Source organism: Barbus barbus (assembly GCF_936440315.1).
Source record: "Barbus barbus genome assembly, chromosome: 29".
Taxonomy (NCBI): Eukaryota; Metazoa; Chordata; class Actinopteri; order Cypriniformes; family Cyprinidae; genus Barbus; species Barbus barbus.
Window position 1 is genome coordinate 7,788,654 of NC_136757.1, and position 14,838 is coordinate 7,803,491.

Here is a 14,838-nt window from a genome sequence, read left to right on the forward strand (position 1 = left end):
TATCCATGGAAACCAGAGGGATGGATCAGGAAGTTGACAGGTTGCTCAGATTAAGGGCAGTGCTTTTCTTTTATTAGGGGTTTAGGCCCTACACAACTCTATTAGCACTGAAACTAATGCTGAACTTAGCCTGCAAAACACACATGCCCCCACACACACACACACACACACACACACACAGGCAAACTGACAATTTACTTTGCAACTGGATTTGGATTATAGACTTGCCAGAATGAAGGAGGATGTGCAGTGACTAAAAACATCACTTAACACCGCAAGTACTACCAAATCAACACGGCAAATACAATATATAGTATACTGCAATTAAAATTAATGTCACTATGCATTTACCTTTCTATTTTGCTTTTTATATTGTTCAGAGGTGGCTAAGTACAGGGTGGTTTTAGATGCTAAAACCCATTTTAGAGTCATTTCAGAGCTCATGAAAAGGGTATAAAAGTTTTTTAAAACCATATTAAAATGCTACAGTAAAAGACTGTAAAATGCTACAGTAAAAACCTTCTTAATAAGGTAACTGAATTATTACTGTACTGTCAACTGTAAACATAAATGCTTTAAAACTAATTTATTTGTAATTTTACTATAAAATACTACAGAGCTTTTGCGAGTAAAACTATACAATTTATCATTTATGGTGAAAATCAATAGAACATAAGTCGCTATATGACACCATATATAATTATAATTTTATTGATGCAGTGTTTCTTATTTTTTGTTATCAGTAATGTTTTGTTCAGTTTAGTTAATGTTTATTGCATTATGATGATAGATGGATAGATAGATGCCATGTTTTTAGTCATTATGTGACTTTATATTGAACTCTCTATTATTATGGTTATACTATTTTAGTACATTTTAAAGGTACAGATTTTGCTAGTTAAAGTAGCTTGATATATTAGCATTACATAATGATATTACTGTAAAATATACAGGCACCAGTATGCCATCCTGTAATAACTGAATTTGTTTTTTAACGATAAATTTCTGGCAATCACAGCTGTAGCTTTTGAGTACATTTTAAGAACTTGGCAAATTTAAACTGGATTTTAAAAGAATTACTTTTATTATTAATACTATTATACTGGGGCCCAATTGCACATTATTCACATGTACATACACCAGCCAAGTAAAGGGTTAATATTCAATGTTTTTTTATTAGAATTTCCAAATCCAGCATCAAATTTTTCCACTGAAGCTTTTATTGTAAAAGTCTGGGAAGTTGTAAACACGACGTTGTTTTCCCAGTAGACTGTTAAATGCCTGCACTCCCAGAACTCCCAGATAAATAACTGCATAAAGTTTGAGTCGTATAGTACAGCAGTATAGTTTTTTTAATGCCATGTCAGCAACTTAGGCTATTTTCATGGCAAGAACAGAGTTACAAAATAAACAATTGTCACATTGATACAATAAAATAAAACCAAACAAAAAGAAAAAAGCACAGCAAATATGATTTCACACTGAAATGATAAAACTTCTAAAACATTTTCTGTTAAAAAAGTCCTGAAGTGAGCTTACTGAACAAATATGTTGTCTACTTGGATTAAAAGTAGGACGGTCCAATAAAATATGTTTAATAGAAAGAGGGTTTTGCATAACAAAGTTGGGTCTTCGCTTTCAGCAGAAATGCATGAGTCAATGTTGTGCATAAAGTCTGAAGCTTGTGGCTTTGAGTAATCAGTATTAGTAGTGATCAAACGGATTGGTAACTTTATGGTTCATGACATAATATTAATTTGCTACAGAGAAGAGAAAGATTAGATTAAAAAGATTAAACCAAGCTTGAAATGCCAGACCAAGTTAAATGGTTCAATCAGTCAATTTAAACTTTCATATATGCACATTACTGGTCATAATGTGCATGATTTATTGGTGGATATTATTCCAAAGTAAATATACTTAGTTCTCATAATCTTTTGATATAAATTATATGTCCTCCTTTAAAAAATATATATATATAAAGTTCATGTCATCACTGATTTGGCAAGCTCACATTCAGTCTGTATGATCATTTATGTATGCAACAGCCACTTTTCACCATCTAATCAATTCCTAATAAATAAAATCTTGTCTTATATTCTCTCTTGTCAAATATCCAATTTCACCCAGAAACCCATCAGAGTGCAGTGCTAATGTACCTATTTCACCCTCACGTTTACAGCCCATCATGCTTTACATCATAATTCAATCCCAGCCCTCAGTAACAATAGAGGCCTTTCTCTGGTGTGCTGCTTCAACAGGTCCCTCATGCCTCTTTTCCCTCATCACAGCGTCACAGAGGTTTATGTGCAGCAGTCACACTGAGGTCAGCAATGGCTGAACTGAGAATGACCTTTCCTCTTACAGCCACCACCTGGCACCGCAGCGTACAAACAGAGAAAACCAGAAGGAGGGGGAAAGACAGAGGGCAATAGAGTCTGTAGAGAATGACCAGCACTAAAAGAGGAAGAAATGAACTTGAGATGAACCTGGACATATCGATATCTGTGAAAACAATCAATTCATCCACTATTAGGCCACTCAACCAAAGTTAGTGGGCTAAAACTAAAATAGGTAACCCTGCTGGCTCACATTAAAAAACATTTCTGATATAGGAGTATAATGTACTAGAGTTTCAGTTTCAGAAAAATGAATAAATCGGCTATTTAACAATTTGGCATAATATAAAACCTGGAAATCTACCATAAAAAAAAACAAACTCTAAATCTGAGTTTGAACTGATATCATGTCCAAATCACAGTGACTTCAGAAGGCAAATTGAAATTCCCATATAGAAATAACCAATCTATACACTGAGAAGAATATTAAGCCAAGCAATCTAACTGCATAGTCAGCATGAGTGTATTATTAATGTTCATGGAGCCAGCCAAATGATCACGACAAAGGTCAGAGGTCAAAACTGGAATACGCAATCCTGGAATGTAACACAAAATTCCAAGCTGCATCCGAAAGCTGAAAAATGCTGCCTTCACAAGTGATGTAAAGAAGCAGGAAGGTATTTGGTTACATTCAGTTTCATAAGATATATAGTTCACTGGGACTGGATTGTGAACAAAATTCTGTGAACTGGATTAAGAATAAAAACAGTGTCTGATGGAGTAGCTGAAAGTAAATTAACTCTTTTTTTCCCCATTTATGACTTAATTTCAACAGAGAACTGCTTTTAGATCACTATGTGTAATGTTATAGCTTGAAACTATTCAGCTTCTTCTGGATTGAATCGGATTGGAGGAAGTCTATCATGTGTCGTTGCATTTAGCCCTGCAACATTAGTAACTACAAATACGGCAAACACAAATAAAAACACACAACACTCATAACTGCACAAATACATGTTAGGCAACATTTTGGTTGTTGCACCACAGCGAAAAGCAGCGGTTTAGAGATGGAGGGAAGCCCCCTGGTGGACATTTGATGTTCACACACTATAACCTGGGTTTACAGCAGAGATTGCCATCAAATAGTGATTTTTTTTTACTTCCAAAATCTATCAAAAGGACCTTTTAATGCTTTTTATTCAAAATGAACACAGCAGGAGTCAATTAATCCATAAGAATAAAAATGAACTATGTACTGATCTAAGCCACACTTTTATTAAAATAAAATAAAAAATTCATTCTTTGTTTACAAATATATTGACCTTACCTTGCTCCTCAATATCCAATAGATCACCATGGAAATCTGCATTTAGAAAATGTTATTATATAAAGTTTGCAATGCATACAGTTATAAATATAGACACAGAATGTGTCTCAAACACACATCAAAACAAATAAATAAATAAATATTTAAAAAGGAAAAAAAACACACATGAAAAAGCACTGCAAACCACATCTGACCGCCAAGCACGAGAGGTAGGTTAGCCTTCGCCCTTCACTCTTCTATACAAGCCGAAGGTGGAAGGAATGACCTTGGGCTGTATGACATTATAAGGGTCTATTTCCATAGCAATGGCTCTGCATGTAACCTCAGCTTCCAGGAATTAGGTTGCGGTCTACACAACATAGCCCTCTTTTCTTTCTGCCTTTGGGCAAAAGTCCATCAAAGAGCCCTCTGAGATCAAACAACTGAATTTTATGGCTCAAATCTCCCCTATCTATCCCAATTATCACAAGGCGTCGATAAGAAGCCAGTCCCATCTCTAAGTCACACTACGGTTGCTGGGTTGTGAAGTAAAACACTGATTTCATTTAGATTAGAAAAACTATGGTAGCACAGATATTTTAATGTATGGAAACCTGTTACATCACCTGCAATTATAAACCACTACTCTTTAGATTACAAGCAAATTTACACTTTGTCAAATAACAACAATGAAGATACTTGTATAAAGCCATATTATGATTGAGGTCCTAATTTGTAAAGATTGGTTTGAATGGCTGTATTGATTGACTGTTTACAAACCTTTGAAAATAAGAACAAGTGACCCGACTGACGCCACTGTATTTGACGTCTGGGGTCTCCTGGGACATTTAATGCAGTTACAAGAAGAATTACTTAAGGGTTGGGGGATTGAAGGACAGAGAGAAACGACTCATTCAGTTCTCACAGGCTTCTGTCTCCAACACCTTCAACTTCACACCACGAAAAAAATAGGTGGTATTCACCTGCTGTGTTAGTTGGCATATTTTTTTAAATCACAGACACACTTGTAGCTATTTGACAATCCTGATGTAGTTTGGTGTAACATATGCAAATGGTTTATTTGAAATCATTAATTATCTAGATCTGCATTGATCAGACTGTAATTCAATTTAAAAATGACTAAATTACATTAAAAGAACTGATCCTCTCAATATGTACATTCAGGCATCATTTATTCACCTTCAAGGTATTCCAAACCCATAAGATTTCATTTGATGAACACAAAAGAACTTTAGCAGAATGTCCAAGCTGCTCTTTTCTATACTTTTGAACGTGAATGGGGACTGACACTGTTGAGCTCCAAAACTGATGGAAAGCACCAGAAAAGTCCACCGTGTCATATGTGCGCTTCCAAGAAGAAACTGAAATTTAAGACAATCAATCAATATGAGTTCATCATTGAAAATTCCCCATGCCATAACTCTCAACATGTCCACATATATTCAAATATAACAGCTGCTGTGACATCAGATCAGACCATCCCAAATCTTGACCTGCCCCAATGCATTTTGTAGATTTATTTTTGTCTTTTCAGGAGCATGAGAGCCTCGGTTCCTATTCCCCTTTATTATATGGAAAAGAGTCTTCAGGACATCCTTTGAAAGTTATAAACATTTTGTGCTTCATGCAAGCAAGAAAGTCATATATGTCCGAAAATACTTGAGGGGGAGTAAATGATAACAGATTTTTCTGTTGTATTATTCTAGTCCAAGGCATAATAATGGCACAGTCAGGCGATTCTCGTTGATTGCAGCTTTAATTAAAACTGAAAAAAAAAAAAGTTGTTTAGGGCTTAATTTAGAAATTTCTGGGTGGTGTGGTACAGATAAGGAGGCTGTTTAGATAAAGCTGTAATGACCAGGTTGTGGCCACAAATCCCTAAATGATCCTAGAATTTGCTGGATGGGGGTGCAGGTTTCCCCAAGTTCAAAAGTTCACATTTTACAAGCACTTAAAGACCAGTGACCCATGTCCAAATAAAAACTTTCCTGTTGTTTACTCCTGTCCTCCTAAAAATCGCTCCTTCTGTATTTATTTCTCAAAGAAAGAAATAAACATAAGACCACATCGTCCCTACTGTAAATACTGTTATTTGTAAATTGGATATATAAAATCATTGGTAATGGGACCATTTTAAATTAGCGGGGAAAATGACACTTAAAGACTTCTTAAGTAATCTGTTATGGGTATTAAACTCAATGAATCCGTTATAATAGCCATTATAATAAAACGTTTTTGAATTAAAAGAATAACATATCTTACCATTGGCTGTCGTCCCAAAATGTTTCTTGGAAAAGTCAATCCCGTGTATTTTGTCCACCATATCGCTTGTTTGTTTTCCTTGAAGTTGCACTCTCTCCGTTTTGTTGTTTATGCCACGTTTAAAATGAACAAGTTCACTGGTTACAGGATCAAACTTCCATCATTTCTGCTGTTGCCTCGAAGCTCAGCGTCCAACAAGCGTGCTCCCAGTGTGGGCGGGGTTATCTACGCTCCGCAGCCAATCACCGCAGCCCATCGATGACGTAACAGGAAAAAACGCTGCTTTAATGTGCTTTTTATAATGTAAAAACAATACTTTATACATTTTATCAGGAAAATACAATAAGAAACCAAATTTCTTACATTTTATAAATTACTTTAAATTATGCATAAACCTTTTTTAACAAAGAAAACAAAAACAAAATTATCGTATTTTTTTGTGTAAAAGTGAATGTTGGTAATAATGTTTCTTGCTCCTGTGGCATTATTTACAAAGGAAGTTACAACTGTTATGCAACAAGCATATTAACGAAATGAACACCAACATAAAAAGAGAATATGATTAACTAGGCTATATATAGGCCTATGTATATATGAATGTATATAATACACTACCGGTCAAAAAGTTTTGAACAGTAAGATTTTTTATGTTTTTAAAGAAGTTTCCTCTGCTCACCAAAGTACAGCAAAAAACAGTAACATTTTGTAATATTTTTACTATTCAAAATAACTGTTTTCTTTTTGAATATATTTTAAAATGTAATTTATTACAGTGATTTCAAAGCTGAATTTTCAGCATCATTACTCCAGTCTTCAGTGTCACATGATCCTTCAGAAATCATTCAATGCTGATTTGCTGCTCAAAAAACATTTATTGTTATTATGTTATTATGCCAAGTGGATTTTTTTTCAGGTATCTTTGATGAATAGAAAGTTCAGAAGAACAGCATTTATCTGAAATAGAAATCTTTTGTAACATTATAAATGTCTTTATCATCACTTTTGATCATTTTAAAGCATCCTTGCTAAATAAAAGTATTAATTTCTTTAGCAAAAAATAAATAAACATTATACTGACTCGAAGCTTTTGAATGGTATAGTGTATAATGTTACAAAAGCTTTTTATTTCAGATAAATGCTGATCTTTGGATCTTTCTATTCATCAAAGAATCCTGAAAAAATTTACTCAACTGTTTTAAATATTGATGATAATAAAAATAAAAAAATATAAATAACAACAACAACAACAATAATAATAATAATAATAATAACAATAAATGTTTCTTGATCAGCAAATCAGCATTGAATGATTTCTGAAGGATCATGTGACACTGAAGACTGGAGTAATGATGCTGAAAATTCAGCTATGAAATCACTGGAATAAATTACATTTTAAAAATGTATTCATGTAGAAAGCAATTATTTTAAATAGTAAAAATATTTCACAATATTACTGCTTTTGCTGTATTTGTGATCAAATAAAGGCAGACTTGGTGAGCAGAAGAGAACACTGCATCTGAAGATCTCTGCCAAAGTTACGTAACGTTTTGTGGAAATACATCTTCTCTGTGTGCATCCTCTTCTCTAGCATCCTCTCCTGGTGTTTTGGGGGGCGTACAGTTCACTTTTGGGCTGATTTGATGTGGGATGGGCTAGTAAGTGAACAGGTGTTGCAGGTTATTACGAGTCTTCAAAAAACTCTGTTTGTGGTTTTTCAAAGAAGGAAAGATTGAGTGAAGTGTGGTGTGTGAAATTGTGTGTTGAAGAAATAAGTGTGAATGTTGAGAAAAACAGGAAGTTTTTTATTTATTTTTTCATTTATTTATTTATTTTTATTTTACACAATTGGGAGCAAACCGGTCTAAGTAAAGTTAATTAAACAAATACTGATCTTTTCAGCTAAACGTATTCTGTGTGTGTGTGTGTGTGTGTGTGTGTGTGTCTGTGTGTCTGTGTGTGTGTGTGTGTCTTAGTTATTGTCAGCAAAGCTTTAGAAATCTGACTTCACCAAACATCCAGCCCACACTTGTTTTAAATGGTAATAATCCTTCCGCAAACAGACGCATAAAAGTCATTCGGATCCACTTCTGAAATATATATATAGTCTCTTCTTTTTGCTGTATAGAACAGACTGGAACTGTGCTGCATTGTAGTTTGGTCAACATCACACTGTTTGATCCGATAGAGGAGCTCCGGCTGAAAAAGCAATGGGCTGCTTGCTCTCTATTTCTATTCCAAAGTTATGTATTTGTTGCAATCATTGACGCAACATATTCACAGAATGCAAAAGAAACGCCTTTATTTCTACATGTGGCCTTAAGGTGTCACCATGCCCCCAGTAAATGCATTTTGCAGACTTCAAAAAATGTACTAAGTTCTACAGATAATTCTATTCATCTGTCAAAGAGTGAATACACCTGCTCTTTGTTTTTGAAATTCTTTAACTTCACAATTAAAACAATGAAATATAAAAAGCAAAATATATAAATGCAAAGAAAAACAGGAAACAAGAAATTTAAAATACAAATGTTTAAAACTATGAATATTTCCATGAAAACTGGGTTCAAACTAAAAATATAAAATTATAAAGAAATAACTACACTATGGGGCCCAACAAGACCTGTTACTCTGCCAGCCAAAGCTTCACTAAGTGCTGCAAAGGATTTACTAGTGAAGTTACTTTAATTTTTTCATTTCTTTTTAGTTACTTTAATTTTTGGCTGCTGGCACAGGTTGTCACAGGGTAATGGCTTACATTATTTATTACTTTATTACCTCATGTTTAGATTACTGCAACTCACTATATTACGGTATTTCAAAATCACAAATCACTCGCCTACAATTGGTTCAAAACGCTGCTGCTAGATTTATTCAAAACAGTTGCAAATATGATCACATCACCCCTATACCGAGGGCCCTCCACTGGCTGCCTATTCAATTTAGAATCGATTTTAACGTTTAAACATTGTTATATGCTTGAACTGTTTTAGTATATCTATAGATTTTATTTTAGGCAAGTCGTGATGATTTAAGAAGGCTAAATTGATCAAACATAAGCTATAATCAGCCTGCCATTCTGCCGCTGGCCGCTTGGTCGTTACTTTAAGAAAGAAAAAACGTATTTAATGAACAAAAAATGCTCCAAACATTTTTTCTAAATTAACTTAATAAAAAGCCGGAACGAAATATAAACACTTTGCCGTTAGGGTAGGGCACTAGTACATTTTGTCATTTTAGAATGTTAAGTTGTACTTCTGTAGATATTTTGGTGAAAGTAGCTCAAAAGTAATACAGGAGTCATTACAATTCTGAGACAGTAATATTGTACGGTAAGGAATTACTTTTCTTAAACAGTAACAAGTAATCTGTAATGTATTACAGTTTGGAAGTATCTTGCACAACACTGCTTATTTGTTATTATTCATATATAAAATATTTTTGTGTGTATAGGTTGTTCTCCCTGAGGCCTGGAAGCGCTCCCTTCCAAAGGAACAACACGAGTGGATCGGCTGCTCCCTCTTCCGAAACCAGGGTGGAAGGGCAGTGCTGTGGTGGTACCCTCCTCAGCCATGTCTGCAGTATCATCAGCCTCCAGCATCACCGGACGTGTGCTTTACCTGGCCGCTGTGTTTGAAATGAAATTAAATGAAACACACTTTATTGTGCCCAAAGGAGAAATTTGTGTTGGACTCAAGGTGTTTACATTGGCAAGGCCATTGGGTCCATAAATAACAATATACACACAATAAACACATAAATTCCTATACTAACCCTGAAAAAACAATAATTAATTATTTAACATTTTAACTCACATAGGTATAAAAGACTTTTTAAAATGATTATACCTACACATTGGAAATCTATACCATCTTCGAGAAGGCAACAATTCATACTCTGCATGCAGTACATTTAATGGGTTAGCTAAAATTTTATGTGCTTCCCTAAGGACTGACTGTTCATACAGTGACAAATACTTCTTTCTCCCGATGGTCTTCATTGCTATTTTTAACAAGCGTGCAAGCTTAGACTTTACCTGAATTGTGAGGTTACCAAACCATACCGTAATGCCATATCTAATTATACTCTCTATAACCTCCTGATAGAATAAATACATGATTTTCTGCTCTACTCCAAAAATCCTAAATCTACGCAGAAAATACAATCTTTGCTGCACACGAGAACAAATTGCATCCACATTAATCCCCCAACTGATTTATTTTATCATCCATATGCAGCAAAGTACTTGTAGGAACATACTTGATTAATTGATGTTTCATGTATAAAAACTGGTGTGTGATCACCTATTGATCTTAGATAAAAGATCATCTCCTCTCTCATTTTTGTGTTTAAAATAAGGTTGTTTAAATATTACACCACTCTACAAACCTTGATACCTCTGAGAAATAAACTGACAAATCAGTATTATCATATAGAAGACTAAGTATCACTGTATCTGTCACGACACAGAGCGTTACAGAAACGAGGTCTGGGTCCAAGAATGCAGGGAGGTGTCTTTAATAAAACAAACTAACACAAAGGCCAACCCGGCACAATAAACAGAAACCAAAACAAAACATAACATAAGCAGATCTCAGAAACGGAAGCAGGACATGAATCACGGGTAACAAACATATAATGAAAGCACACAGAGTGGTGAGAAGGTGGAAGCTATATAGTCCGTGGTGATGGGGATCAGCTGTGGGTGTAATGATTAGCCAGGTGTGTGCAATGAAACAGGTGTATGCGTGTAATCCTGTGAGTGGAGTCCGGAAGGAAGGGAGATGGCGACCTCTGGTGGGGAAGGGCAGACCTGCAGTCCGGCCTCGTGACAGTATCATCTGAGAATTTCACTATAAGGTTAGTAGAGTCACAACTTGAACACTCGTTGGTATACAATGTAAAACGTATAGGAGAACTAACACATCCCTGTGGAACACCTGTGCTAATACCTTTCAACTCTGATAAAGTATTATTAACTCATGAATCTGGTCTATGAACTTCCGTTAACGCACCACCAGAGGTCACTCGCTCACCACATGGACTCTTGCACCACACTAACTGTTGCACGCCACCTCAGACTACAATTCCCATCATCCATTGCACTGACGACACACAGCTGATTGCACTGATCACACACCCTACATAAACCATGGACTTCCTCTTCCTCCCTGCCGAGTATTGAATAGCGTATATCACTCTCCTAGCGATAGCTACTCTAAGGAGCCGACTCCGTTACCATAGCCTTGCCTTGCGTGTTTTCTAGTGTTTTGATTCTTGCCTGTGTTTTCTGGGTTCACCCCTTTGCCTTGCCATACGGACTCTGTTTGCACCTCTCTTGGACTATTGCTCGTGTACCTGGATTATGCCCTAGTCTTGCCCTGTTGGATATTGTTTGCTGATCTTCGACCCATGCTTGCCCTAGGATTACTCTTTGTCTTGCCTGTGTTGTTCCTGTTTGCTACTGAATGAACCTTGCTTGATTTGTAACCAAGCCTTTGAATAAAGCTTGCAAATGGATCTGCACGTCTCACGTCTCGTTCGCCCCGTAACACTAACCTGTTGTGTCCGGTTAGTCAATGAAAAATGCCATCTTATTAAAAATGGATTCACATTCAATGTCTTCAATTTCTGAATTAAAACGTGAGGCTTAACAGTGTTCAAAGCAGAACTAAAATCAACAAATAACAGCTGTGCGTAAGCTTTTGAATTTTTTTTGTGGATGCCCTACAGGATGTGGTCCTACAAGCTGATCTGCAGCTCACCAAACTGCAGACAGCTTGTGGGCTCTACAAGACAGTGAGGCGGGTGCTGAACTTACACGGCTGGTATTTTCTGGCGATAGAATACCTGGAGTGTCAGCGCTGCCATAAAAAGCTGGCCGCGTGGTCCTACCACATCCTGGACCAGCTGGATCCGGCTCACAGCAGGATGTTCCCAGCTATCCTCACTTACCGGTGAGTCATGAAAAAGTTATTCTTATTGTAGGTAAAAATACATTGGCAGGTGCAGTTAAGGCTGTAATGGTAATAATGCAACTTAAATTACTTTAAAATAACATTTACTTTTAAAAATTAATTAAACGTAATTTGTACAAAAAGCAAGCCTTATCTTTCTTTTGAAGTTTTTTCACAAGACACTGTGTCTGCCGATCAAGGTTCTATTCAGAATGTGTGAACGACCCCCCCCGCCCCCCATTGAGCTTAGCTTGACCTTTCAGAGGTGTCAAACTCAGAACAATAGCATCCCAACACCTTGAGACACTGCACCAGTCACCTGTTCAGGAGTTAACGACCCCCCATTGAGCCCAGTTTTTTGTGTGTGTGGGAAACATCACACCTTTGCATTAGAAAAAAATAACACTTTAAATTAACTTTAATAAACCTTGCCTCGGTCTGTCTATTTTAACAGGTTCTCTTGTGATATGCATATGGCAAAGTTGATGAGGGAGAGCTCTCTCGGCAACAGCACCACAATGCTATATCACAAACTATGTGAACAGCATAGTGAGGACTGGAAGGAGAGGACCCTGCAGTACCTGTCTGCGTGTGACCGGGTTCAGGGCACCACCACACAGCCTATCACGCCTCCACCTCCAATTTGAAAATCTAATTTTTCATAAATTAATTTATGACACAGTTTTATATCACAGCTTCAAAGGGTGTGTCTTGTTACAGATTAAACAAGCATTTTGATGGTGGTTTTAGCCACAGAACTATAATAGAACACATACTATAGGAAATGAAACCACTACATAATTTTGTTTAAAATAAATACAGTCTTCTATTTTATCTTCAAAGGTTGTGTCTTGTTACAGACTTCTTGAAGAACATTTTTGCAGTAGTTTTCATTGTCAAAAGCAGTGCTTGAAGTGGAAAAAAGTACTCACCCGGACCCCCCTTATTCATTTATATTAAATAAATAAGTACTTTTTAATAATTCACAATGTATGTATAGTGCCACAATCAATCAATCAATAATTAAATAAAAGTTTTCGATACAAATTAGCACAAGTCAAGCTGCAATACCAAACAGGACCACAGGGAGAAGCCAAAGACCATTAAATCGCCTGCCTTTAATATACGGATCCATTCAGTAGGCTATTCATAGTAAAACACTCTTGCTTTTAAGCCAAATACAATATTGTGTCTTCAATATTGAACATTTTCACAATATTCTAATTTTCTGAGATACTGAATTTGGGACTTTCATTAGTTGCCATAAGTCATCAATCATCCAAATTAAAGGAAATAAACATTTGAAATATACCAGTCTGTGTGTAATGAATAAATCTAATATACAAGTTTCACTTTATGAACAGTATTACTGAAATAAATCAACTTTTTCATGATATTATGACCAGCACCTGTATATGGTCCTTCAGTATTATCACCAGCTTCACATTGCTCAATAGCTAATTACCCACCTCCATCCCCGACTCCTCCCCTTGTCAGTCAGGATTTAGCCTTCTGATTATCCTTGAATCAGACTAATTTCTAAAATGTTACATTAAAATATTGAACTAAAATGATATCTGCAATTAGAGGTGTTCGATATGACGATTTTTGATCGTGGACGATAATCATGTCTCCACGATCTGCTTTTGAAGAAATAGTATCGTGCTCCAGCACACATTATATCAGCTGCAGTTCTGGTGCCGCCTTCTCTATGTATTGTACAGCGCCACATACATTCACATCAGTGTTAACTTAGCAGTAGAGTTACACTCACGGGACACTGCACTTATTCGCAATCACAAAAGTACATTATTTGCGTGTTTTAAAGCCTTGCCGGTTAAGCTTTCCATTGCTGGTCTGTCGTGCGCTTTTTTCTGAGCCCGTACACCTGAAGCGCGCGCACTAAAACGCCTGTCTATCAGTTATCTTTTGAACTAATACTGTCAAAACACACAAGATTTACATATAGACTCAGTTGATTATGTCTAAAATGAAAGTAGATGCATACACGTCTTAAAGGGACAGTATTAAACATGCAGCAGGCTGTCATTAAAGGGATAGTTCACCCAAAAATTAAATTTCTGTCATTATTTACTCACTCACGTTGTCCCAAACCTGTATTAATTTCTTTATAGTGCTGAACACAAAAGAAGATATTTTGAAGAACGTGGGTAACCAAACAGTTGCTGCTTGCTGGTCCGATTGACTTTGATAGAAGGGAAAGAAAATCCTATGGAAGTCACTGAGGACCAGCAACTGTTTGGTTTTCCACCTTCTTCAAAATAGCATTTATGCTCAGCAGAAGAAAGAAACTCATTCAGGTTTAAAACTAATTTTGAGTGAGTAAATGATAGTATAAATATAAAACACTATGACTGAATCGACAGACAGATAACAGAATTTTTATTCTTTAATGTTAAAACAACAAAACGCAAAGAAAAAAAAAATAACTCTCTACTCTTGACTGAAAAAAAGTAATACAGTTGCTTTAATAGGAATCAATCTATATAGACTTTTATTGTTATATTTGTTCATTCAAGTTCTTGAATGCTCCTGCTAATTATGCCTAATTTTACCTGAAAATAAAGCACTGTTTGTTTTATTTGTATATTATGTGTATTTATAATGTGTATCTTTGTTCTTATTTTTTAATAACGAATAAAATAATGACAAAGATTTTTGTCTTCACCCACTTTGGCCTAAATATCCACCATTCTGATTCATATTTCGTTACCTTGAAAGGCTTTGTCTTTATAACAGGGAAATCAGTTTGACTGTACTGTGCAGACAAAATAGAAAAACCAACATGACAAAGAATCGTAATAAAATCGTGAAATCGCGATATTTCTAAAAAAAATTGTGATATTATATTTTTCTCATATCGCCCACCCCTGCAATACATTTATGTTGGTTCTGTTCTGTTTACCCTGGGGGGTTATTGCTGCTCTCCCTGCTC

General features: G+C 35.7%; 1 protein-coding gene across 1 annotated transcript in view; it reads right to left on the reverse strand.

The window, feature by feature from the left end:
* Positions 1-6,124, reverse strand: part of LOC306849518 (nuclear receptor subfamily 6 group A member 1-A-like) — a 110,051-nt gene extending 103,927 nt beyond the window's left edge. The window contains exons 1-2 of the mRNA XM_079384609.1: positions 5,929-6,124; positions 3,667-3,702 (exon numbers count right to left, since the gene is read on the reverse strand). Of these exons, the coding sequence (XP_079240735.1) occupies positions 3,667-3,702; positions 5,929-5,989 (97 nt within the window). The 5' untranslated portion in view covers positions 5,990-6,124. The remainder of the gene's footprint in view (positions 1-3,666; positions 3,703-5,928) is intronic.
* Positions 6,125-14,838: the final 8,714 nt, after the last annotated feature.